At 34.9% G+C, this 27,921-nt stretch overlaps 1 protein-coding gene across 5 annotated transcripts; it reads left to right on the top strand.

The window, feature by feature from the left end:
- The first annotated feature begins 23 nt into the window (after positions 1 to 23).
- Positions 24 to 27,921, top strand: VSTM2A (V-set and transmembrane domain containing 2A). Of its 5 annotated transcripts, none has more exons than XM_072327674.1 (5): positions 24 to 630; positions 2,916 to 3,082; positions 3,991 to 4,041; positions 7,731 to 8,067; positions 23,182 to 26,981. In XM_072327674.1, exons 1-5 carry the CDS (start codon positions 552 to 554, stop codon positions 23,256 to 23,258), a joined length of 711 nt encoding a protein of 236 aa, XP_072183775.1. In that variant the 5' UTR covers positions 24 to 551; the 3' UTR covers positions 23,259 to 26,981. The 5 variants fall into 5 exon arrangements, with proteins under 5 accessions (XP_072183775.1, XP_072183771.1, XP_072183772.1 ...); XM_072327670.1 differs by lacking the exon at positions 23,182 to 26,981 and adding an exon at positions 27,032 to 27,921 and having other exon boundaries at positions 247 to 630; XM_072327671.1 differs by having other exon boundaries at positions 247 to 630; positions 23,304 to 26,981.

Raw genomic sequence — 27,921 nt, 5'->3', positions numbered from 1 at the left:
TACAAGCACAGTAGACTTCTCCCCCCCACCTGCTCCCCCCCCTTCTTTCTCCACTCCGCTCTTCTCAAGCTGGATCAGTGTGTAGGGACGGTAGTCATCACGCCACCCTGAGCAGCAGGAGCTGACGTTGGATGAAGCTGCCAGGTAGCTGAAAAGAGGCACGGAAGGCAGCTGATACCCACTTTTCAACGTGTTCTTTTTTTTTTTTTTTTTTTTTTCCCTTTTTTTTTTTTTTTTTTTTTTTTTTTTTTTTTTTAATAGTCTGAATCTGGACTTCAAGCAACACAGTGCCTGAGACAGCTTGTCTAAACCTCACTGTATTGCAATACTCTCTCTACCCAAAGAAAAAGACTCCACTGAGTAGCAGAATGCTGCCAGTGTCGCAGCTAGGGCTACAATACAGAGCCTTTTTGTAGCATTTTTAAAAATCTCTTTCTGGTCATACATTTAGTGATACAGAAATACACTCATCTAGAAATTAATTCTTCTTTTTTTTTTGAGGGCACTTTTTTTCTTTTGTTACCCTGATGTGACTTCTTCTTCGTCTTGGAATGATGGGGATCTTTCTAGCTTATGTTGGATTCATTTTTTTTTCAGTTATGTATATTCAGCAAGGACTGTCTACCCAAGGTAAGATCATTTATTGTTAAATACGTGTGTGTGTTTCCATGCTAAAACATAGTAAGGACAGGAGTGGGGAGGGAGGAAGAAGAGGATTAAAAAAACAGGGAAAACAAACACAAAATGTAGAAGATGAAGACACCAAGCATCAGGATCAAATTTGCCTTAAATAAATAAATAAATAAATAATCTTGTAAATAGGGATAGAAGCAAAAAGTTTCCCCGAAGTGAGAATAAAACAGTCTTCTTTTATTTGATTGGAAGAAGGAAATAAGAGGCACCTTGCAAAAGAATTAAGGAGTGCTGGTGAATGGTGCTTTCATTCTGCATGTTTTTCTATGTACATGTCTGCATAAAATGAACACATAACTGTGCATGCATAATAATTGCATTCAGACCAAGTACAGGATGGTTAAATCTACTGCCTCCCTGAAAATATTGCAGTCGTCTTTCGTGTTACATCCCTTTTCTTCTGTTATACTGCAATACTCAGTGTCAGACCTTCATTTCCATTTGGTGACTGTGTATTTCTGAAAGGAAAAAAAAAAACAACAAAAAAAAAAAACACAGAAACAAAAAGAGGGAAAAAATCGACTTCTTTTAAGATCTCCTCCTTCCTTTCCTTTCCTTTCTCTCTTCCTCCACACCCCCTCCATCCAACCCAACGCCCCCCTCCCTATCTCCCCCCCCACACACACTCCGGTCGTCTTCCTCCCTCCTCGCTGTTAGGCGCGCCTTGCATTTTAAGCAGCCCCGGCGCTGCGGGTGCCGGTTGTTTGGGACCGCGAGGGCTGCGGAGCCTCTGTCAGCACCATGGACAGCTCACCCGAGGCCGCCCCCACGCTGTCCGCTCGCTGTCTGCCATCCGCCCCCTGCCCGCCGCTCTTCACAGCCGGCTCCGCGGGGTTGGCGACCCGTGCCGGGTTGTGCCTGGCGTTGCGGTAGGGAAGTGGAGGGGTAGCAATCCCTTTCACCTCCCCTCATCGCTCACACGCGTTGACCAGAAGGGGGAAGCAGGCAAAAAGAAAAAAACAAACTTGCAAGCCCCGAAGAGCTTGCGTGTGGGGGAGTGAGTGGAGGGGGGGTGTGTGGGCAGCACAAGAAGGGACATGGTAAAAAAATAAAAATAAATAAATAGCTGGTAGTTTTGCTTCATGAGTTGTTGTTGATAGCCATGAATGCGTATATGTTTATATGGTGGAGGGGAGCCGTTTAAGCGCATTTTGAAATTAACCCATCAATTCCGGGTTAGCTAGGAAGACACAATAAGGAGACTCCAAGAGGGGAGGAGGTACCAGTAATATTTCCTTCACATCATAATTTGCTCTAGTTGACCTGCAAAAATCCATAACAGAAAGCAATGCTACAGTCTCTTTCCAAAATGTCCTGTTGTTGAAACACATTTTCTTCATCACACTGTTTGGCTGCCGTCCCCCTTTGCATGACCATCACATTTCACCATGAAGCACAATTTTAAAGTGAATTTTGTGAAAGAATGAGAAGAACGTCAAAACTGATTCTAAATAAATAAATAAATAAATAAATAAATAAATAAATATTGGACTAGTTGATCAGGATTAGTTTTTAAATGTAGAGTGGTATGTAGAGATGGACAAATCCTGTTTGTGAAAGGACAGAGATACAGAGGTGAAGGTTAGTTCTAATATGTGCATGGCCATAGTGAGAATTAAAATATATATTTCTCCTGGTTTGATTACACAAGCAATGTTTCTCAGAAAGAGTAAGTAACTGATATAAAACCTTTGAAGTAGGCACTTTAACAAGTGCTCATAATCCACCCCTCAGAAGAGAAGCTGTTTCAGTAGTTGCTCCTGGCAGCCACAGAAGCTTTAACAGTTTACACATTTCAAGTTCAGCCCTCCAAAACACAATAAATCAGCCTCTTGCATTTTTTTTCCACTTCCAAATTGGTTTTGAACAAAATACCTCAGTGACTTTGGTGAAATACTGCATTCTGCCCAAGGGTATTTGGACCTAATTAAATGAAACTTTACTAGCCCATGCAAGAAAGCAGTGCGGTCTGTAACATTTCCCTTGAGCAGAACTTAGACTGCCAGGAAGATGGATTTGTACATAAGGGAGTAAAGGCTTACTTGAGTTTTAGAAAGGCAGAGGAAGATAATGTGTGGGGAAACTGGAAAAACACAATAGAGAGGGAAGAAGTGTGGGAAAATGGATAAATTAATAGACAAAGGGAGAATGGCACGATAAAAGGAAAGAATAAACAGTGGGCAGATAGTAGAATCCTGACACACTACGCATTTATTTTGCAGCAAAATTCACTGAGTTTCCCCGAAATGTCACTGCAACTGAAGGGCAGAATGTGGAGATGTCTTGTGCTTTCCAAAGTGGCTCCACTTCGGTGTACCTTGAAATCCAGTGGTGGTTTCTGCGGGCTGCTGAGGACCAAGAAGCTGGAGCTGAGGTGACAGGAACTCAGGTATTGATCCTCTGTCATGGGGTCCTTACCCACCTGGGAAGAACATCACAAGAATGGATTCAACAGAGAGACAGAAAGGGGGAAGAAGCAGAGGGAGGTTCTGTGTCTTCTCAGGCACTTAATTTCTGTTTGTGAAATAACAGTACAGGAACCTGCAGAGAAACATGCCCATCTCAAGGGATGGCTGTCACTCTAAATACGCAGCTAGGGACATCCATGAAACCACATGGATTTCCAAAGTCTTTTTTTTTTTTTTTTTTTTAAATAATAATAATAATTTTATTTATTATTATTTATTATTATTATTATTATCTCCTTATTTCATTTTATTTCCCCTCTAGTTTCCCTTCAGAAGGCAGCTGTTCAGAGTATGCTTTGTGTGAGAATTTTTTATTTCGCAAATAGCGAACTCCTTCATGGCTCTCCAACTTACAGCCAGTGCAACAGAATTGCCACAGAAAGGCAAACACCTTTTCTCTCCCACTCTCTCTCTTTCTCTCTTTTTTATTTTATCTATCTATCTATTTATTTATTTATTAAGAGGGTAGAGTGGGTGAAAGCCATATAATGCCACAGAGAAGCAAAAAAGTCCATACAACAGTGCAATTTCATCCCTCCGAGAAGGACAGAAAGGAGCATTGTTCCAACACCATCCACTCTCCCTATTGCCACCTCCGCACAGCTCAGGGCTTCAGCCGACCCTGAACGACGCCGCCACGGCGCGGGCGAGTGGTGGCCGGAGAGTCTCAGCCGCTGCGGTGGTGGAGATTGGGCTCTGCCCGCCGCGGCCCGCAGGTGGCAGACGCGCATCGCCGCTGCCCTACTACACGGTAGCTCCACGGCGGGGAGCGGGGCGGCCGCGGCGGGGCGGGGGCCGGAGACCTACGGCGACTCTCCTTTCCCTGCAGGTGGAGCTTCTGCCCGAACGCGACCTGGAGAGCGACGGCACGAAGATAAGCGTAAGTGGCGCCCCTAGCCCACCTTCCGGGCGACTGCTTCCTAATTCAGAGCCGGGTTGGGTGCTGCCAGCAGGTCTTAGAGAGTCTGCTTCCCTGGGGACCCCTGGGCATGAAAGTGTCTCCAGGAAAGGCCCTGATGGTAGAGCTTTGATAGAACCTGTTTCCATGTCACAGTGTGATCAACTTTGCTGCAACCCTTGTCCAGGATAAGGCTGCCTTCCTCAACACACACAGATTCCAAGTCAGGCACACAAATGGCTCCTTGATCTTAGAGGAGTTCAGAATCTTCATATAGCAATCCAAGATATGTGCCTTGGTGGGGTCATGCTCACTGCAGTGGAAAGACACAAATACTTAGTAAATACTGAAACAAGAATAATTCTTCAGAGCCCAAGGGATTTTTCTCTTTCTCAGGCACAGTTGTTTAGGTAGTGTAGTCAAGGTTCTAACTGCCAGTAAAGCTTGCAAAATATATAGTCAAATAATTTCCATTAAATCTTTCATTTTTCTCCTCTTCTGTGCCCATGAGTTAAGTAATTAGGTCTAAGTGTAGCTAGATGCAATTAAGAGGCATTTGTAAAACTGAAAGCACACATTTGCATATATACCATACATATTCAATGTTACTTAAATTTTCTATGATACTTCTCATCATAATCAATATTTGTGTAACGGATCATGTATCTTCAGCTACATTTGTAGACCAGCTTACAAACAAGGTCTACATGCAGCCTTTGGATACTGTTATCTAGTGCTAGCATGCAATTTATTCCTTATTGTAGCTAAGGTATTCAAAATCTGCATAGTAATCAGGAAGGTCTGCAACATAGTATGTCTGGTAAAGCTTTCCCCATCTTTCAAGTTAAATCTCTTATTATGTATGGTAGTAATTTAGGATGGGGTGTTTATACAGGTACATCTAGTAAACTCTTAAAAGAGATGGTAAAATCTATGTACTGATTTTTTAAATGGTACTGAAATACACCACTTCAGATTATTTTAAATGAGATAATTTCTAAATTTCAAGCACAAACACAAAACCTTTTTCTATTTTCTATTTGTGCACTGCTTTTAACTTTGTAGATATTACATGGAGTCAAATAGGGGCGGATTAGGACCTGCAGATTTTCTTTCCATTCTTGTAGCTCATCTGACATTTTTTTAATCTTTTAGCTGAATATGAGCTGTTCAGTAGAGATACATTTTTACTGAATATGGCTTAAATAACTATCCAGCACTTTCTACCAGAGATGCTCAGAAAGTAATGCCTTCTCTTTTATTATGTTGACCCTTAACATCAATGCCATTCATTGACACTTGCTGACCATTTATGGAGACCAAACAGTGGATGTGAGCACAGTGAGGAGGTGGGTTGTGTATTTCAGCAGTGGTAACAGTGATGTGAAAGACAAGCCATGTTTCAGATGGGCATGCACAGCTGTCACAACACAAACTGAAGAGAGTCCTGATCAGTTCATCTTTGCAAATCGGCAGACTATGACCAGGGGATATTAGCTTTAATGCAATGGAAATGATGGTGGCAACACTGGAATATCACAGAGTTTACACCAGATGGGTCCCATCACTGCTCATGCACAAACAGAGAGAACATCTCGGGCAGCTTTGTCAGGAACTATTGAACTAATGCAAGGCTGAAGGGGACAGTTTCCTGGATCATTTCCTTACTGGTGAGAGATGTAGTATCATCACTGCATGCTGGAGTCAAAGCAGTAGTCCATGGAATGATGATAAGTGAATTCATCGAAGAAAAAGTTCAGGATTCAGCCTTTGGTGAGTTAAGTCATGTGAGCTCTCTTTTGTGATAGGAAAAGTGTGATCCTTCTGGATTTCCTGAAACCCAGACAAACCATGCTGACTAAGCTGAAGGTTCAAAATTCCAGAGTCAGATCAGAGGAGAAGACCATGTTTCTCTTGAATTATGACAATATTAGGCCTCATATCAGTTTGAAGACCATGGAGCAGATTGCTAGTTTTGGCTGGACTGTCGTACTCCACTCACCATGTAGTCTGGATTTAGTGCCTTCTGACTTCCATTTGTTCTGTTTGATGAAAAAGTGGATTGCATGGGCAACATTTCCTGGCAACTATATCATACTGTCAAAATAGCTGTGAAATAGTGGGCCACCTTTGCTGGTGCAAATTTTTATGAGTGCAGCATGTAGGCTCTTGTTCATAGCTGGTGAATGTGCATAGCTAATGGTGATGTTGCAAAACAGCATTTTGTAGGGGAAAATTTCCTTTATCAAATAGTTTTATTGTGCTATTTGTAATTGTTGTAGTTTCCATGGAAGTATATTGGAGGCATTGCTTTCAAAGAGACCTACGTGTGTAATTAATATTGCACGTTATACTTGAAAAAATGCAGTCCGTATGTCCAACTCAGTCAAGTATAAATTCAGAGCTGGAAACATGACAGTTTCCAGCTACCAGTTGTGAAGACTATCCAGGGCCTTAAAGCTATAATGTATTTATAAGTATCCGTTTGTCAAGCAGGCAGAATAAGTATGTTGCCAACACTAGTGACCATAATAAAGCAAGTTATCAGAAGCTGTGTGTTGAATAATCACCAATATCACATGCCTAGTTTTAATTTAACAGTTGCCTATTTCTGTTATCTGTTACATATTAATTACCTTGACTTTTACCCACTGCCAGTTATTGATATTATAGCAGTAACATTTGGATATATGTTTTTATGAGAGTGGTATTAAAGTGGTGTTTGTTCCCACTGAATCTCTCTTAACTGGCTTCCAGTGGGGTAATAGATATTAATCCAGATAGAAGAGCCAATTAATGAAACAAATTCTGAGGCGGTGAGCATATGGAAAAGAACTTGTACTACCTTTCTCAGTGCATCTTAATACCTATCAGACATTCCTGGATGCACAGTTTTCTGAGGTATCCTTTAATTATTTGGCACAAAAGTATGTTATATTAACCTCAGATTTTAAAAACAATTAAAGAAAAATCAGGAGTCTGATTTTATCTTATGGCTTTTAAAATGATTTTGAATATATGCTGCTTTCTCTTGTTAAGTAATGGAAATGATATATGACTTCCACTAAGTATACAAGTTAAATAAATGAAACAAAAGGAACTACCTGACACAAGATTTCTTGTTATGGTTAATAAAGACCAAAGGTTTGGACACACCTGAAGGAGATAAGTTGAATTTCAAAAGTGCAGTCTCAGTGAAGTGAGAAATACAAGCTAATCTAATGAATAGTTGCTGAAGAAGTTTAAGTAACTTTAAATATAGGCAAATATCTCCAACAAAATTGTGTATGCAGTAGCTCAAAAGCTGAATTATTCAATACAGCCAACTAACTGGGGAGGTTTTACCAACAAAATACACAGAACTTATGTAAGAAAGCTCATTAAGGATGCTCATGATCTGAAGAAATTAATTGGAATGCGTATGGCATTTTAGGTTGTTTGTCTGAGGCTAATTAACATTTCAGTGTAAACCATCTAAACAATTTGGAAAAGAAGATGTCAAACATCTTTCTAGATATAAATAATCAAACTCATCTTTGATGTAACTTCCCTGCAGTAAGCACAATTTCACCACTGATTAACTCGGCATGTGATCTTCTCTGGACAGTGAAAGAATAATAACTGATGACATGTTTTTTCTGTTTTCTTTTGTTTTCCTGGAAAATATGTAGACAGTGAAAGTACAGGGGAATGACATCTCCCACAAGCTGCAGATTTCAAAAGTAAGGAAAAAAGATGAAGGCTTGTATGAATGCAGGGTGACCGATGCCAACTATGGAGACCTTCAGGAATACAAGGCCCAGGCATATCTCAAAGTCAATGCTAACAGCCACTCTCGGCGAATGCAGGCCTTTGAGGCATCTCCAATGTGGTTGCAAGACATGAAACCTCGCAAAAACATCTCAGCAGCTGTTCCCAGTAGCATCCATAACCCTGCCAATCAGCGTGTGCGTGCCACCTCCAGCCCTGAAGCAGCAGCCAAAATCCCCAAACAAAGTCCACAATCAGGTATGGTAAAGCATTTTGAGCATTTCATTTGATTGCTTACCAGCATGTAAAAGGAAACTAACTCAACAAGGTAACCAGGAGTTGTGACTAGGAGTCTGGTGCTCTTTTATTCCTCCATCTTTCCAGCCCTGTCTCTCCTACTTTCTCCTTAGTTTCCAAAAGCTGAAAAATCAGCTTCTGGAAAGAAAATACTAGAAGCCTAAATTCCTATTTTTGGAATTCATCCTTACCAGCTTCATTCATCTAGCGTTAGATCTCTAATCAAAGCTTAGCTCCCTATTGTTAATGGAGAGAGGAGCATGTCAGTGAATAGTTCATCTCATTTTAAGATGACTATATGCTACAAATGAAATAAAACACATTTCTTCCTAGCACAACATAGACTAGTCACTTATCTTTTAATTCTCTTACTTTTGGTGTAAATATTCTACTGTTTTTATTAGTTCTATTTTGAAAATGAACTAGAATTCTAAACCTAAGTAGGTTTTAGACATCATAAATAATCAAAGTTTTTCTATAAATCAAGATATGGAAGCTTAAAGGTTTACTAGGTTACTTCTGTTTACACCGAGGGCCCAGTTTAACAAGATCACAGCTTAGTTTAAAATATATGATGGAAGCTAATCTCATTTGTTTTATTGTATCATTTTAGTGCTAGCAAATGATATGTCATCAGCGTCAAAACTAGGAATACAACAAATATCACAGCACATCTATTATGAAATCAGTTTCATCTCACAGGAATATTCTTAAAAAAAAAACAAAACAGTTAAATAAGGAAAATATATTTAATTTACAGAGAAGAACAATCTGATCATTATTAGAAAAGTTGATGCACATATACATTTATTGTATATTTTTATTGACTGATTGAAAACTTACCTCTAGTCCCCTTTCCATGAAATTGAGACAGTTTATTTTTTTATCTCTTTAAAAAAATTTTAGCTGTTAGAAGCAAATAAATGTTTTGATTGATACAAAATCATCATTCTTCCACTACTTTCCTGTCATATGAATATGTATCGTGCTTGTTTTCCATTGGACTCATGCATTTCCAAGTAGCAGACTTGTCCCAAAAATGAAAAATCTAGTTTACCGTTCTGCATGAACTTGATTAAATTGGTCACAAGTTTATGAATTGTATTGCTAAAGATTACACCACTCTGGGGTCAAAGTGTGTTCACAGCAGCTAATCCATTCAATCACTTCAGATACTTTTGTATGTTGTATATGTGATATTGTTTATGCTTGTAGCACAACAAATGTATTGCATAATCAGTGGACACTTGTCACTTGAAAGCCAGTAAAGTATTATCTGGAAAGTTCCTTGTAAAAACCTAACAAAAACATTCGCTCTAACCTTTTCCTTGAGCAAAGTTTTCTGTAGATCATGTACAACCAATCCCAATCATACATAATTCAAAAATTAAACTTATTAAAGTACAATTTAATTTATTAATCCATTTGTCTTATGATGGAGCTCAGATTAGTGCTATTTTCATCAGAGGTGAAACTCATCTACTGAAGAAACAAAGGGTATACCAGGAATCCATATTTGACTTAATTTCAATTTAATAGTCACTTACTGCACAGTAATTACTGGTGATCTTTTGTATGAATATGAGCTTAACTTTTGAGAACGAAGATTTAGTTTACTTTTCTTGATTATATGTGGCCCTAATTTTCCATCCATGGTGCATTCTACATTTCTCTGCATTTTACAGTTACTCTACACAGATAGGAAAACAAAAAAAGCATAAGGAAGAGGGGGACTTAATTTTATGGAATGTTGAAGCTGAGGAACATAGGACTTCAATTGTGAGACTTCTGAATAACAAAAAGGAGATGACTAAGTTAGGAAGGAATAGTCTTTATTTATATATTGTCTAATCAACACAATCTCGTTATACTGTCAAATTAAAAACTCTTCTTCAGCATTATGCTGAAGAAGCATCATAAATTTAAGGATAAAATCATTGTATGAGTACATGTAAGCAATGCATCCATCCAACACAGAACACAGAAATAAGGTTAAATTGAAATTTATCATTGTTAGACAGATGTTTGTGCTTGAAAAACATAACGGCACTGAGATGTGTTCATTAATGTTGATTAATACATTGACTTCAGTGATACTGTTTGAATAGAGAAGCAGTTCTAATTGTAGGCAATTGTATTTATGTCCAGTGTTTATTGCCATGTTCAGAGACTACTGCAAATAAATAAATAAATAAATAAATAAATAAATAAATAAAATCAGGGGAAAATATGACACGGTGAAATTACTGGGGAAAAAATATTAAACTATTTCTTAAAAACTCGTATAACAATTTAAGAAAGACTGGCACTGATCACTCAGATATTTTGAATTAATTTATGAAAGATAGATGACACTGTACTTAACTCCTTCCATCCTGAAAAATACTGCAGAATTCAAGATTTTTTTATAGCAATAGATGTTTAAGAGATAACTACAGGAAAGTAGCTGATAGTCACTGTAATTCTGAATATTAGCATTTCCCATCTGAGCAAATGTTTCTCCTATTTTCCCCTTATACTCAGAAGTAATATCTGTTAAAAAAAACTATGAGAGGCTATGTGTTCATATGTACGAAGTTCATTCAGCATTTTGTGCTGCTCTGAAAAATGTTATGTGAGTGGAAAAAATATTTATCATTAGAGCAATTAGAATTTAATATAGAATGAAAGCTAAAAAACAAGTTCCATGTAGTTTCCAGATAATTACACTAAGAAACATTAAACATCTACTTCAAAGTAAAAAGTAAAAATAAATAAATAAATAAATAAATAAATAAATAAATAAATAAATAAATAAAAGAATCAGGAAAGCAAAAATCAAAGCTAATACAGCTTGACCCTTTCGTTTTATATTCATGTGCTGTAGTAAATTAAGGAATTTGAGTAATCTGACAGGCATACATTGAGTAATCTGGTAATCTGACAGGCATACCTTAAGAAGATGTCCTGTGTAGGCAGTGACAGATGTTTCTTTCCAGTGTAATTCATAATGTATATAAGACCAAAGGTAAGCATGCAGTTATCACAGGGTCTTGTAACTATAGTTAACGTTTCAATTAACTGGGCTTCAGGAACTGCAAAGAATTCAGGCAAAAGGAGTATAATCTTAGTCTAGCTATATTCAAGTCTCTCAACACTTGTTCCAACATAAAGGGCTGCAAAATCTGAGGTGCTGGGAAAGTCTACATACCCCAAATTCTTCCTGTTCTACCAATATCCTGTTAAAGCACTCAAAACCATTAGTTGCTTTTCAGACTCATGAAGATCAGTCTGACAGAACTCAATAGGGAATAGCTACAAGTGAAGAAGTGATGTCATTTTCTGACTGCATTTTAGACTTTACAGATATAGCTCAACCTTTTGTTCTCTCCTGAAGTAAGAAATAAAACTATCGACCTGGCTACATACCAAAACTATTTCTGTGATGGCAATCTTGGAATGACTGACTTGAAAATGAGCACAGAGCAGAAGAAGGTCTTAATCTAAGACAGATAGGCCATTTTTTTTTCTCATTATAAATCCCACCAAGAAGATAATAATGAGGTGTGAATGCAAAAGAAGAGGATGAGAACCTGTTTCTTGAGTCTGTTGATGCTGACCAACAGACAGCGTTCCTTCCAGCCTCCATTTTTATCTATGCAATCCAGGGATGCTTTATTATCCTCTTCTTTTAATTATTTTATTCTTTTTTTTTTTATTTTTAGTTGTTGAATTTGGTAACTTCTGGGATATAAAACATTATTATTATTATTATTATTATTATTATTATTATTATTATTATTATTATTATTATTATTATTATAAGTTACGTATCTTTCTAAAGTGAAGAGACAAAGCTCTTGTCTAGCTTTTACCAAGGAATAAGAATTTTTAGTGGATCTGAAATTCTAATTCCTGGCACAAGTTAAAAATAGAAGTGATAAATCAGTATCTATTTTTTTTTTCTAAAACAGTGACATTGCCAGTCTCTGATACTACACCACTGTCACCTTCTTATGTCTATTCCCAGTCAGTCTGTGTTCATTTTCTGCTGTTCAAAGTTTTAGTAGTTGATCACTTACCATATGCCCATGCCAGACAGTACTGAGTATGCTTATTTTCAAACATATTCTCTCTGAAATAAGAGAAATTAGTTACATCAGTAGTTACTCCAATATTTGTTGAGATAATCATGAATTCTGACTTTAAATAGATGGTATCTCCCCTGTAATCTGTATTCCTCTAAAAAGTAGGGGTATTTATAATGAAACATAAACTAACTAATCCAAAGCTGAGATCTTTCTTATTTATTTATTTATTTTTTTAGTAATCTTACCAATATATTTGCCTACACTCCCGCCATTGCTACTTACTCACATCTCTTACTTTCTTTTAGATATTTAAAAATAAACCTTTCAGACTCATGTTACCTTTGTTTCAGAGGTGGTGGGGGATCCCATAGGAGTATCTTGAGTGGCAGAACAACTGCAAAGTTATTCTGTACTGCATGTATGATATAACTTTGGTAATTAACTGTGTAAAAGATTGCAGATGCACCACATGTTTAGTAAAAAGAGAAAGAATAAAAAAAGAAAAAAGGAAGAAAAAAATAAGCTGTTTATGAGTTGCTTGTCATTTTACCCAAATTGCTTTTCATTGCTACACGATAAGGCAGCTTGTTTTGGGTCATCAGAGATTGCAGCATATGTGACAGGGCCTGTTCTTGAAATAAGTGATGGGATTTCCTTGCTTCAGAACACAACCTGTTTATTACTTGATGCATACACAGGAAAGCAGAGGAATATTTTTGCTTTTATTTTCAAATGAGAAGCAGGAATCTTCCTATGATGTACTACTTTATTATGAAAATCCTTTGCATCATTTATAGTTTAAAATAATGGCTAGGATTTTCTGCTTGCTGAAATGGGTACAAATTTTCTTAAGCCAAAAGAACAGCTTTCATTTACAATAGAAATAAATTGGGCCTTGCATAAGAATGAGGATGAATTCTACCCCTCATAAAATGAAAGTAAATTATAAGAATTCAATCTTTATACAGCTTCTACTACCTAAAATAGTTTAGGACAGCTGTCTGAGAGTGCAGTGAGTTGTATGAAAATACATTAAAACTGTGGTTTCTCAACTCATAAAGATTCAAGGAAAGAAAGTTCTTAATGGTTTCCCTTTATTTATTTATTTATTTATTTATTTCCCTGCGTTATTTCCTTAACTTTGTTCAACTTTTTTTTTTTTTTTCCTAGTCTTTCTCTTTGAAACCTTAGCCTAGACTATTTAGAAAACCCAGTATTATCTTATTCTCTATAAGAATTTTCAGTCTGATTAAACAGTTCATGAGCTTTAAAGATATTCTAGATACATAATGTTCTTTATAGGCACAGTAATAACTAATTATTCCTACACTGCTGATGATAAAGCTGGATGTCATTTGAAGAGCAGCTGATGAAGGTTCCTGGCCTTGTGAAAATAAGTCTCTGCCCCAAACCCTTCATTTTACCTTATCATAAGGGAATTGCTGTCATGCTTTTGGCAGTGCAATTCACTATCCTGTCTGTGTGGGTGTTCAGCTAGATCCACCTCAGTGAAGTTTTTTCCCCTATCTAGTGACAGATCTTGTTGTCTTGGAGCAAAATTGCCTAATGTTATGGAAAGAATAAAAGTGGCAAAATATCAGTCACAACCAAAATTCCTAGCCCTTTGTTTATATACTCTGTGTCTAAATAAGGAATAGAAAAAGGAGGAAAACTCCCATGAAGCATGACTATGGTGCTATGGTGTATCCATCTTCTCTATCCTGTGCAACTGAAAATAAGAGATAAAAGGCTAAGAGCGAGAATAAATTGGAAATAAAGCCATGAACTAGCAGTAGTTATCAGAGTGAGCTTGACATCCAGATGGTTAAAAGATCTTAATTATAATAATACTGATCTGTACACTATAATTCTGTTTGAGAATGTAGTTACAGAATATCATGCTTGCTTGAAGCTCTGTCAAAATAACATAGAAACATAGAATCATAGAATCACAAGGTTGGAAAGCACCTACAAGATCATCCAGTCCAACCGTTCTCCCATTACTATAGCTACCACAAACCACTAACCACTAAACATCTAAAATACTTATTTTGTGTTTGGTTTAATTCTTCACATGTATACAGCATGTTCTGATCAGTGATCACTTTATACCTGAAAAATCTTTGAACAACAATGAATAATAACATTTTGCATTTATGACTGTCTCCACACCTCAGAACTATTATGGGAAAGTTAAAACAATTTGAAATAAATGTTAAAAGAGAATCAGTAGTTAAAAATGTGAAGAAGATGAAATTAATAATGCACAGTCCTTCAAGCTGCATTCTAATGATCTGTACTAACTATAAATGGATGCTTTGTGCCTGTAGGGATAATAACATTTTGTATTTTTGTATTTATATCAAAGAAACTGAAAGAGTGAAGGCTTTGACTTGTACCCTTTGATTTAGCTCTTACAACTTAAAATTTTCCAAATCCAAAGTCTCCATTTTGCTCCAATCAGAATTTATTACCCCAAACCAGAATAGCAGAAGGAAATAGATGTCAGATCATCAGCTGTCCTAATTCACAGCTTTGAACATTGAACAAAATCACTGGACTATGACAAATGATAAACTAAAACATTAGTTTGTTAAATTGATGTAGATGAAGAGGTGGCATGGGGTTTGCTTGTGTCACTCCTACTATTAGGGATTTAATTTCCATAAGAGGAGAAGGTAAAGAGATGGGGGTACTAACATCTTAAACTACTCCATTTAAAATAATTTTGAGCTTGTGAGTCATAGCCCTTAGACAGAGATACAGTCTGTTAAAGGAATTGTTCTAATCTCTAGAACCTCATTATCTACCAGGCAAACAAAGGATTAGAAGAATGGTGCCTGTCTCAAAACACTTAAAATCTAGGATTCAGAAAGAAAACAGATTCATCCAGTCAGATGGGCAGAGAAAGAAGGGAGCTCAGATGAGTTCCATAAAAATGTCTCTCGTAGAAATAGTATAAATAGAAAGAGATCAGGTTGACTCTATGTCAAACATATGCCTAAAACATGCCAGGCGCATGAAAGGCCAACAAAGGTATGGAATATCTCATGACGAAATATTTACAAAGAATATTAATTTTCCTTGCATGTTAAAATAACCCTTCTTGTATGTGTTTTTCTTCATATGACAACATTGTTGAAGAGTAATATTAAATATCATCTTAGATGAAAGGATGAATGGTGCAAAAAGCAGGAAATTATTGATGAATTCAATTATATTTTTCTTCAAATAAAACTTACTTTTTACAGCAATGTTATGGTGTCTTCCAGAAATGACTCTGTTATCAGTTTAAAAACAATACCAAAAAATGTCAAATGTCCTCACATTTGTGTGTATTAAGAAAATACTCAACATTTTATGCTAGAGCCATGTTTATCTGAAACAGTAGTAAGTGGTTGCTGACAGGAGTCAGTTCAAGAATTTTAATTAACAGATAAATTTCCCACATTTGTGTGAGTGGCACACCACCATATGCAGGTAAAGTGATGAGGATGGGATACCACAGGTGACTCAAAAGAATGTGCACTGACTGTGGAATCAAACTTTTACACAGATAAATAGAAATGCATCAGCTTACATATTTTTCTGTCACACATTATAAAAAATGCCTAAGAAATGTTAGATCCACGGTTTTCAGGAAAAGTATGAAGGGGAAAGGTGTCTAGCACTGATAAGAGCAGACATAAAGCATGCTGCTAGTGGTTTGCGAAGAACACCAAATAACCAAATTTTGACCCACATTTGCTTGAGATTGTTCTACCCCTAACCCCCACATCTTTTACTTGTTACAATAAGAATTTTGTACTCATCCACTTCTCTCACTAGCTTCAGTTAAGTAGCTGACATTAATGTATCATCAACTATATGCAAGCACCTCTCTTAGCAACCCCTTTCCATAGAAGTACTATCTCCCTCAAATAGAAACAGCTGAAGTCAATGTATTACTTATACATGTGAAGAAGAGATATTCAGTGCAAAGAAAAAAATGTGATATCAGACTCAGACACTAAGCATATGGAGGATGAGAATTAGAATATCTCTACAAATGGCTGACGGCTGAACATTTGTGACTGAGAGACCTAGATACAGAGAAGACAGTTCTCCTAAAAACAGGAAGATACTCAGGGAAGTTCAACTATAATTACAAAAACAACAACAAAAAACACAAACAAAAAATCTTTAGCAACATAGTAATTACCTGGTGATTAGAATAATTATTTGTTATGTTTTCACTGTCTCTAAATAATTCAAAAACATGAAAGACTCACTATATCCTTGGTTGCACGCATGAAACGTAAGGTAGTTGAGCACTTAAAGATGTTTAAGTTGCTACAAGAAGGAATATGCACTCAAACATATCTTAAGCTTAAAGGTGTATGTCTTAAGTTCAAAAATCCTTTGGCTCTGACACACTCCTCTCTGCCTATCTTCTGTATGTCACAGAGAATTAATTTCCATTTCATTCCCCTGGGCAATTTGATCTAGTGAGTGACAACCCTGCCATCATCAGGAAGGTTTGAAGTAGATGATCTTCCAACCTAAGACAATCTATAATTCTGTGAGTCATTTACTGAATGAAGTATTTAATTTACTTTTACTTTCTGAAATGAGTATCAAATATATTGACATATTCTAAGCATATTTACAGGAATAGCAGGTAAAAATGCCAGGAAAACCAAAATTTCAGGAAGTGAATTTTTAATAATATAATCTAAGCACACATGCAGACTTGGTAAGTTTCACAAAACATATGAACACTCCTACAGACATGAATGACACTCATGAAGCCAGTGCATAACTGTGTCAGGATTTTTTAGCACGCTACCATGCAAAATATTTTTTTGTTCAGAATTACATATTAATGCAATTTAAATACAGCTACACTATTAACACAGAATGAAATGCGCTGAAGGAAATGGTAATAGTGAATTTGAAGATGAAGGAGATAAGAGAGAGCAAAGTCATTAATATCACACAGTTCATTTTTGTGAAAAAAAGATGGCTTCAAATCTAGCAGTTATTTTTCACTGATCTCATCAAAACAGTATGAAAATCTATCAATGTTGATTGCCATTCAATTCAGCTATATGTTTAGGGATCTTATCCTCTCTCCATTGCCTGTTCAAAATAAAGGAATTATTTGATCAAATAATTCCAATGATTTCTTTTTCATCTTACATTGTCAGAATATTAGTTGATTTTAAGTTCTCCACAGTGAGTGATGTCCCAGTTAAGAAGCCTTGTTCTAGTGAATAACTGAAGAAAAAGAAGCAACCAAAGCATTGCTTGAAGAATTTAAAAGAAAAACAAAACCCTCAGATATGTTATAGAGGAAAAAATGTGATAAATTTTACCTTGGGTATGGATTGATATAAGGAAAAGTGTATAAAACAGCCTAAATGTAGAATCTGATGTATGTTGTCTCATCTAACTCAGTGGAAGGTAAATCTTTGAAATCACCCAAATAGAGCAGGACTTCCTAACAACAATTAGTAAACATTATGGATAAGGGTACTGACATACATGTTATTTCCTTATCAACTACTCTAAGGCAAATTTAAATAATGGAAAATGAAGAGAAATTAGTAAAAGGTCAAGAAAAAGAGAAGAGAGAGATTCAGAGAGATTTCACCACTTCCTCAGATCACATGCTGTCTTGAGTCTCATATCTTTCTCTGTGAGTGAGGCATCAACAAAGACAAATGCACATTTTTACTCTTATGTACTTTAGTTGGTCAGAGATTGCCCTCAGGATAGCAACCCAGTTGTGTCTAGACAATTCAGGAGTTTTCAACAAGGGTCTTTGGTGGTCACACACCTCCTGCTTAGTTAATACTGATGTTTTTTTCAATCTGTAAGGGGAAACAATTGTTGTCTATAAAAGGAAGATAAGCTGACATTCTGTCTCCACAAAGTGAAGGTTCATAATCCTTACAGCTTTTGACTTGAGTTGTTTAGTCCCTATTCTTTTTTTGTCCTCTAGTTGTTTGAGTCAAGAAATTTCTTGTCAGTCTGACATATGTTCACATCAGTGTATTCATAATTCTACTACTGTCCATCCTGATATTGTGAAATTTCAGAATCCATTCAAGTTCTCTTCATTTCTTTTTCTTTCATCATATTGATACCTATTGCCTCTCCATAGATTTATTATGACTAGTTCTGGATAATTTCCTGAAGCCAAGCATCTTTTTGTGACATGCTACCAACATATGAAGTCTCTCAAGGTTTTTCCTCTCCCAAGGATTTTTACCTCAAGTTTGCATTAGAACATGTCTGTAGGAGTAGTTATGAGTGAGTTCAAGACTGTGATATGTGCCAGCCCAGAAAGAGCTGCTGGAGTTATTATGACATAAATCTCTGTTCTGCTCAGAGATGGAAAGTTGTCTGTTTCTTTTGAGCTATAATGGCACTGAATACCTGGGTGCCTTAACCTAGAGAAATCTAAGGAATAACAATCCATCATCCATCTAGGAGCTAGTCTCTCCATTTGTTTTCTCAGTGTCACAGGCATAAAAAGTGACATGCAAATCAACAAAGCTACACATTGGTTGTAAAGTCTAAGTAAATAGACTTCATGGAAATTTAACACATAGCTGACTCTAAATTTGCATTGATAAATAACCTTTCATAAATTACCATCTTATTCAAAATTCATATTAATTTTTATATTACCACTGGTTAGAAGCAGTAATTTTCTTCAAAAATGCTAGAAACTATCAGAATTTTTCTTCTGGCATATAAGGTGAATCTATTTGGCCTATATTGTACATTCATCCACAACACACTATTTGGATTGGCAGAAAACTGACTACTGAACAGCCAATGGAGAAAGATGAACTAGAAGACTAAATAGAAAACACTACTATTTAAGGAGACTTGAATGTAATGCCTGCTATTGTTCTGTTAAAATTTGGTTCCCCAAAATCAAACACAACTGCCTGATCCTTGAAATAAATACAAAGACTAATTCCTCTGCGGAAGGAAGAGTACCTTACATTTATTGAAGGGAAATTTTCTTCCCCAGTGTGTGTATATATTCCAGTCATATATAAAAGCTATAGGTAACTATGATTTCTGCAGTTCAGAAAAAGGTAGCAATTGGTAAGCCAGAGAGGAAGAATCTATTTCAAACCTATGTGAGACACATTCATATAAAATATCCAATAAAATCAACCATACATGGTTTCAGTAATAATTTTGGACATAAAAATGCAAATGTCTTCCAATAAATCTAATGACTCATGAATTTTCCCAATAAAATTAATGCAGATGTTTCATGAACTTTTACTTACTTTACGTGGAAATAGTAGAAAATTATGATTTCATGATACTTGAACAGTGCTGACGAGAAGGCTGTTTCAAATTTAACAGAATATCAGCAAATCTGAATGTTATGAAACAGGAAATCAGGCACTTCAAAATGGAAGATGCCAGCATAAATTCTACCCAAAAATAATTAAAAAAATAAATAAATCAGAAAGCTGTTTTAACATTTGCATGATTTCAGAAAACAGTAGTCGAACAAAATTATCTGGTATTCAGCATAAATATAGAAAAAACTGTATAGGCAGAGTTAGTTTAGTTAAATATGCAACACATATTTAAAATCTTGGATGGACTTTTGTGTAACTGGCTGTACTTTTCATGTACTGGACAGCAAGAAAGGAGGACGCTATTCAAGTGTTTATCTTACCTTTTTGATCAGTGTCTTACTAATTAAAAGAAACTGAAGGATATCCTCATTGAACTTACATGTTTAGTAAGACATTGAAACAGTGTCGACAAAGTCACAGATTCATAGATTCACTCTGCTATTTATATGACAATTCTTTGCTTGTTTTAAGCAAAATAAAATATTCTAGTCATCAGAGGCATTAAATATTTAGGTATTGAATGCAGTATGCTGTTTCATTCCAATGATTTTACAGAACTTATCAAGCACAAGGTTGCTAAACTTGCTTAACTTCCAGCTTTATAAATGGAAAGCGTGAGATGCCTAACGTGGTAAACTGTGTAATGTGCTTTCATAAACAAGGAATTATAAAGCTGTAGAATCTGAAGTAACTGCAAACTTTACAAATTGGAGTGCTTATTTGTTTATTTGTTTGCATGTTTTTCTTTTGTTTGTTTGTTTGTTTGTTTCCAGCTGTGAAACATAAATGGGCAAAATCATGAAATCATTAGTTTTCTCTACTTGGGTCTTCATGTATTTTTATACACATTTTTTCTGATCAGAATCCTAGTGAAAGCAAAGCATTGTAGTCATTCAGACATGTGGTGAGGAACAAGATTTTTGATCAGGTAGGGATAAATAACAATTTATAACTTCATCTGATATACAACATTTTATACTACTACACTCTAAAATTAATTTCATTAACAGGTCAAAACTGATGCTTAAAACCTTGTACTGTATACTATGAGCCATGAAGTGTTTGTGGTGAAGAAATTTATTATTTTAAACAATCAGATTCTGTTTTTCTGGCATATATGTAAATAAAACCTAAAAATATAGAAATAAATTAACCCAATAATATAAAAAATAAATTATGTAAAACCATAGTTTCACATAATCTAATGTCATAAACCACTCTTTTGTAATGTTCCACAGAACCTTATCTCATTATCATATGTCTCTGGCAACACAGCATTTAGAGTAGGCTAGATATTTTGTGTACATTTGCTTTTTCATTTGTGCCAGTGGCAGAAAACAACAACAAAACATGAAGATTTGCTTCTCACAACAATATTCCCAGTAGACCAAAACTTGGATAACCTTTACTCACACATCAAGCAGAACTTAACTAACAATGTAGAAATAAAATATGCATATTTACCACCATTATTCCTCCAAATTATTGTCTTTGGGGGTAGTATAATTATAGTCCAACTTTGCCCAATGCTCTTGACCTGCAATAAAATCTCTTTTAGTTCTAATTATGTTAATTACAAAATAATGTTATAAGTGACATGGAAATGAGTAACTGATTTAGAAAATCCACAACTAGATCTATACAGATTTACTTATATTACTGTGCTCACACTTTCAGTGATACTATTTAGGTTCCAGTCATAAATGTATACCAAAAGCAGATCTGTATGAAAAGTCAAAATTTGAATATGTTTTTGTGACATTTGGATTTCAATCTTTAATTTTATTATGGCTTACATTTAAAAATAGTGCAATAAAATCTCTGGTTTATCTACTTTAAGACTATGTATTTGCAATCAAAATGGGAATTTCTAAGTATTTCTTTTTTCTCATCCTCTATCAAGATGGAAAGCAGAATAATAGAATATGAACTAATGTGAAAGACTAGAAAAAGAATAATTCTAGAAAGGCTGCTTTGAGTTTTGCTATATTATTATTCTACATTTGGAGCTTCCACCCTTCCAAAATCTAAAGAAATTCTTGTGTTCATAAGAGAACCTATTAAGTTATTTTGTGCATCTGTGGTGAAAAAAATAATAATAAATCAAACCTGTGTATGATCTTAGAGGTCTTTCTTGATCTTAATGTTTCTATGTTTCTATGATTCTATGATTTTTAAAGCCAGTTGCATTCTGTAAAACATCACTGAAAAGATGAGAGTCCACCTAGCAATCTCATTTGTCACTGGAAATTACAAATCAATTTCATTGAGGGTGATATGCTACTTATGTGTATTAGTTTGGATTTGACAACATTTTGAAAACTACTAAACCAGTAAATTCTGTTCAGCTGTGACAATAACTAGTTCCCAAAGCCATACAAAACACACAGTTTAAGATATGTCTAAATTGTTTTTCAACAGTCCTAACTTTTCTTCACTTAGAAGCAGAATTAATGTTCGTATAACCCCAGCATTTTCTCCTGTGACCTGTGTTTAGCTTGCACTTACTGTGTGTACTCTAAGTTCTTTCCAATATGAAGAAAAACAAACTTGTTTACAGAAGAACATACATATAGAATGTCATAGTTTGTGGAGAGTTCGTGATTTATGCAATGATTGAACAACATAAAGAAAAAAATTATAATGTGTCTGCAATATTTGACCCCTAATTTGAGACTTACGAGATGCATTGGAATTGTCTTAAGCAGAGTATTTCTCTAATTCAATCAAAAAGATATTTGAATGCCAATGAAGTGAATGAAAATAATATGATGTGAAACCATCTTACACTAAAAAAGATTCTGTAACTATGCTCTACTAACCTAATTAGGGAAATAATAGCTTTTAGAAAGTCTGTCAGATGGCACATTTTTCGCCTTAAATAAAAGTCAGAATAAAGCCATGCCACAATAAAACACAAACTAGAAATAAAACTCAACTTAATGTGATAGCATTTCAATTAGAGTAGCTCTGACACTATATTTTTTTGTTTGTTTTGTTTTTATTTTGGTAACATGCTTAAAATGTAAAGCTAAGTTTAGAAAACTAATATACATCGTTTTCATAGCTTTCTTGAAAAATATATATAGTCAAGGAAAATACAGATTCTCAAAATAAACACTTCAAATATTTTAGCATTCTCTTTCCCCTTATAAATAACACAGCCATTGTCCACTGTCTTTTCTGTTTTACAAGGGAATGCTCTATAGCTAGTAGATTTTTTTTTTTAATTTATTTATTAGTTTTTTTTTTTTTTTTTTTTTTTTTGTTACTAGACAATGATCTGATGCTGGAAATGATAAATGACTTTGTAAAGAATGCTCTGAAGTGGAAGGTGTTTGGATTTGTACCTCTTGGTATATTGTTCTTCTGCATAACATTGTTTTCTCTTAAAAAAAAAAAAAAAAGTAAACAAGAAACAAAAGCAAAACAAAACAAAGCAGAAAACCTCCTGGGACTGAAATACTTGTATGTGTTGTTATTTGCAGTGCATGCCAAGACATTCATGGGCACCAGAGCCAACCTGGCGAGCTAATTAAATATATAAATGTGTATGTTTAAAACAGCCTTATAAGGAGCATTGGAAATCTGCAAGATGAGCGAATATCTTATAACTTCTTCCGCAGGTGCGAGGATAGCTACAAGCCATGGACTTTCTGTCCTGCTTCTTGTTTGTGGCTTTGTGAAGGGTGCTTTGCTTTAATCTAAAAGTGCTGACTTTTTCCAATATCACTTTCTCTTCTTAAAGCAAAGAGCAAATCGCCTGTAAAATCCACGGAGCGGACAGCAAAGTTGACCCTAACCTCCAACCACCACTCTGCACCCAATGTACTCTAAATCTCTACACAAGGAGCACCTTCTTCAGGAAGTACAAACAAAAATAATAAATAAATAAATACATACATACATATTATAAAAGGAAGAGGATACCACGTTTTCTTGACATATCTTATTTTCTTTGGCGTATCGCTGATCTTTTATTTGAAGAGAACTGGTGTGATGTAATCAAATGTTTCGTAACAGCAAGATCTAGTTACCTTTTCTTTCGGCAAGGAGAAACCTCATCCTTGACTTCTCAGGGGTTGGTCTGTGAGTCATCAGTATTGTAGAATTAATCATGGATGACATTTGGCTTCCTACGATAAAAGAATAGTTCCAGCCTAGAAGCAAGCAGAAGCTAAATAATGAGATAGTGATTCAACATCGACTCCCAAGCCCACTCCACAAGTTGTGCCAAAAAGTGTGTTTATTTTTCCTTTTACTTTCTTTCTCTTTCTTTTTTCTTTTTTTTTTTTTATTTTTTCTTTTTTTCTCTTTTATTTTTTTCCTTTTTTTTTTCTTTTTTTCTTTTTCTTTCCCCCTTCCTGAGGAATAGGAAGGAGAAAAGAAATTCTGCATCTATGCAGACCAGAGGATATTTTTTTCTGGAAAACAAATGTCAATATTTTGTTGCTAATGTTGTTATTCTTTTTCATCTGTCGTTTTTCTTTATCATTTTTTTTTTTTTTTCTTTCTTGTTCAACGGTGGTAATTGCTGACTTAGGCCAACCCCTGATGACTGTGTGGAGGTTTATATATATACACCTTTCTTTTTGTGTATGTTCTGTACTTCAATGTGTTTTCTCTTATTTTGCAACTTATGTATATGCAAAACTAACTCAAATTCTGTAAATTGCTTACAGTCTGTGTGATATAACTTCCAAGTAGGTATACTTTGGTCCTCCTGCAAGCCAGTTTTTAATATTATCTGTATGTTGTGCCATCAACAGACATCTTTCTATCTCTATTTTTTTCTTTTCTTTTTGACAATCCATCTCTTTTTAATTTGTAATTCTGTACTGTGTGGATTTTGTAATACCTACCTTCACTTCCACTGGTTTGACACCTTTCAACCCTCTGTTTTCTCTGTAAATGCACATTAAAATTTGTTATGGTCTCTAGACAATGAATTACTTTAGTTTTGTGTATGTTGTACTGGATTTCAGTTGCTGAAAGCTCTTTTAATTTCTGATGTTTATAGCAAATGAAGTGATTTTATCACTAGAGACTGTAAAATGCAGACTTGATGTCAAATACTGCATGCAAAGTAAGGTTAGAAAAGGAAAACAGAAAAATAAAACAGAATATGGCTTAAAGGATATTCTTTCATCAAAGACTGTTAGGAGAGTGAATTTATTACACTGATAAACTGTATTCACAGAACAACTCCTTTTCCATGGCCAAAGAGTCATCTTTCTTTGCTTTTTCTGGAAGTAAATTGTCATTGCTCATTGATATTCTTGATTAAAATACTTTATGTCTGTGAACTGAACATGAAAATTTTGCTGTTGACTGTAGCAATATGCATTACATGTATTGCATTAATTAATGCAGGAAAGAAAATTGCTTCCATTTGCAGCTGTAAGCAGGAATGATTTTTTTTTTTCTTGTTCCCTCCTTCCACTGATGCTGAACAATCCAGACACTGCCATTTATCAGCCCAGACAATCACGTACACCATACGCTTATTATGATCTGTTTACAACAGAGTTAAGCAGCTGCAGAGTGGTCAGCTGTGTGATCCAGTTTTTGAAGTAAAACTAAGAAAAAGTAAAAATTATGTTTAGTATCTCCCCAGTCTATGGTTTACAGTCCTACAATTTTATTTCAGAATGTCCATAAGGACCCATTCTTGAGCATTCCTAAGTCTTCCCCATTAGTTTCATAGGAGAAAAAAAAGCAACTAAATGTAATGCAGAATCGAAGAGTAACACACTAATGCTTTGGAAGAGGGTAACACATTTGTGTATATCTAATTTACCTTCACCATATCTTCAGTACTATAAGCTTGACAGAATAATAAGTTGTCAGTTTTACAAAAAATCTTAGCCTTCATAGAGACTGAAATTATGAACTAATAGAGACAAACAGAAATAACTGCTAGAAGAAGGAAATGGACAAAGTTGTTTTATTTCAGCACAAAATTAATGACTCATTAAGAATATTGTGCATACAGTAGGTCATCCTGATTTTAACAACAGTTTATTAGCCTACTGATAAAGTTGAATCAATCCCTGTTCAAACTGAAGACAAAAAGGAAAACAAACAAACAAACAAATAAATAAATAAATAATAATAATAATAATAATAAAGAGCCAGAGCTGGTTGATGTTTCTTTCTCTGAATACATCAAGTTCTGAACCAAACTTTCAGAGCCATCACATTTTCCCTGTGCAGTAGATATCTATGAAATGATGCTCTGAGAATCTCCCATGTGGAGTTTGGCAACGTAAGTTTCCACGAATCTCAATAGCAAAGAAATGCTTAATATCATAAATATTTTGTATAAATAAAATTACATATATTGTATGAATATTCTGGTATGCACATATTCATGCAGGAAACCCTCAGTGAAAAAAATAGCTTTATATATGACATTTTTCATAAGTAGTTTAGCCACACATTATTAAATTTAGCTTCTGATTATTATGTTAACTTGATACTGTGTTTTGTTTAATGTTAGATAAAAATTACCATATACTAGGAAGTGAGATGAAAGAACCAACTGAAATTAAAAGCAGGATTCTAAACTGCTCAGACTAGTGTGATATAACAGTTTAGAAGACATCACCAGGGTAAGTGCTGCAATTTGATCTTGCTATTTTTCTTCGTGGTGTCAGCATAAAAATGGATAAAGAGAAGAATGATGGAAGAACAGTTGGACTTTCAAAAAGCCTTTGAATCTTGTATGAGATGCTAAGGGAAAATACTATCTTGTCTTTACATACAGGAACATACAGGTTAGGAACATTTGATGTAGCAATAGAACTAATATCATTTTCTTCCATGGCCAAAGTTTCATTTTGGGTTTAACACTAACAGAAAATAAGTAAAATAAATAAATAAATAGAGATTGAAAAGTTTAATTATATAGTTACAAGTTCCACTGAGTTAGGTATTTGAAATCATCAACTTATGTTTAATATGAACCTTTCAAAAGCCAATGTCCTTAATCTTTCTACTAAATAATTAATTAATTAAATAAAAAGTCTATTTTTGAGGAGTCATTTACTTTATTCATGTTTGTTTCTTGGTGTCCTCAAGACCTCACCCTGTATGTGACTTTCTTCAGATTTTTCCAGCAGTTTATGTTTTTGATAGAAGAGTTAAGGATGGTGAGTATGAAACAGTTTTGTATTTCAAGGAATATACCACCTAAACACTGTACACATGTTGAACTGTTATGTCTTATGAAAATGGAAGAAACATATTCCAGCTCCATTATATATAATCAGTGTTCTGCTATTTCATCTAGCTTTTGTATTACACATAAAAAATCTCTAGCACTTCTGTAACACTAATAAAGGTTAGTACTGCTACAGAACCTGTCCTGTAAATTCTCCTCTAGTTAAGTGGTTACCAGTTTTATTCTGAATTTCATGTCTGCAATTTGTTGAGTAATATGTTTAAATATTTTTTCTTAATTGTCTCTTGTAGATTCTTCAAAGAAATTTATTGAGCAGGATGATGGGGCAGCCCATAGATTACAAAAATATATTCGAAAATCTGAGTTAGGACTTCTTTCTTCCTCAGGCTTTGTTCTAAGAAAGGTACTGGAAAACTTGAATGGTAAACATTAAATCTATTTTGAATTATTGTTATTTGTTTAATTCTCAGTGTTGAATACCTTGATTAGAGCACATGAAGAGACAAATATTGGAAGTATGTATAAATATTAGAGGCATTGCAGCAATAACAATAGAATTTCTTGGAGTTCCATATTTGTGCATGTAATTGAGTTCCTCTATGATTCAGGATCAGAAAACATCTGAGAACTGTCTTTTCTTAAGTTCATTCCTTACAGTGTTTTTGTTTCTTTTAAATAAAGTAGAGCAGTAGCCATTATTTAAAAAATAAATCTTACTGGTTATCTAATAGTTTCAATGTTAAGCATTTTTCTCCCAAGTAATGATTTCTACAGTAATATTATTCAATTCAACATTAGAAAAAGTTAGACTGCATAGCTACCAATCCTCAACATGTTCTCATGGAAAAAATAATAATAATAATAATAAAAATCCAACAACAGCAACAACAACAACAACAAAAATCAACAGATAATTATTCAAATCTTTATTACCTGTGAGATGGAGGACATTTGTTCTGACATTACTATTGGTAAATGTCAAATGTTGTTTGACAGAGCTAAAATGATTATGAACCAAGAATGGGATCAATGTACTTTAGAATATAAAAATTTAAAGGTTAATCTTCCATGATTAGCTTATCTAAACAATACTAAGCACAAAGTAAATTGCTTAATGCAAGTTATTATAGATAGCTTTTGTTCTGAGCTTCCTAAATATTGATTTATTTGATTTCACAGT

Source organism: Excalfactoria chinensis, chromosome 2 (genome assembly GCF_039878825.1).
Source record: "Excalfactoria chinensis isolate bCotChi1 chromosome 2, bCotChi1.hap2, whole genome shotgun sequence".
Classification (NCBI taxonomy): domain Eukaryota; kingdom Metazoa; phylum Chordata; class Aves; order Galliformes; family Phasianidae; genus Excalfactoria; species Excalfactoria chinensis.
This window is presented reverse-complemented; position numbering and strand designations above follow the sequence as displayed.

Coding starts and splice junctions, on each gene's coding strand:
- VSTM2A (XM_072327670.1), top strand. CDS start 552: ATGATGGGGATCTTTCTAGCTTATGTTGGATTCATTTTTTTTTCAGTT. Junction 631..2,915: donor GCAAGGACTGTCTACCCAAG/GTAAGATCATTT, acceptor TTTATTTTGCAG/CAAAATTCACTGAGTTTCCC. Junction 8,068..27,031: donor CAAACAAAGTCCACAATCAG/GTATGGTAAAGC, acceptor TGTCTCTTGTAG/ATTCTTCAAAGAAATTTATT.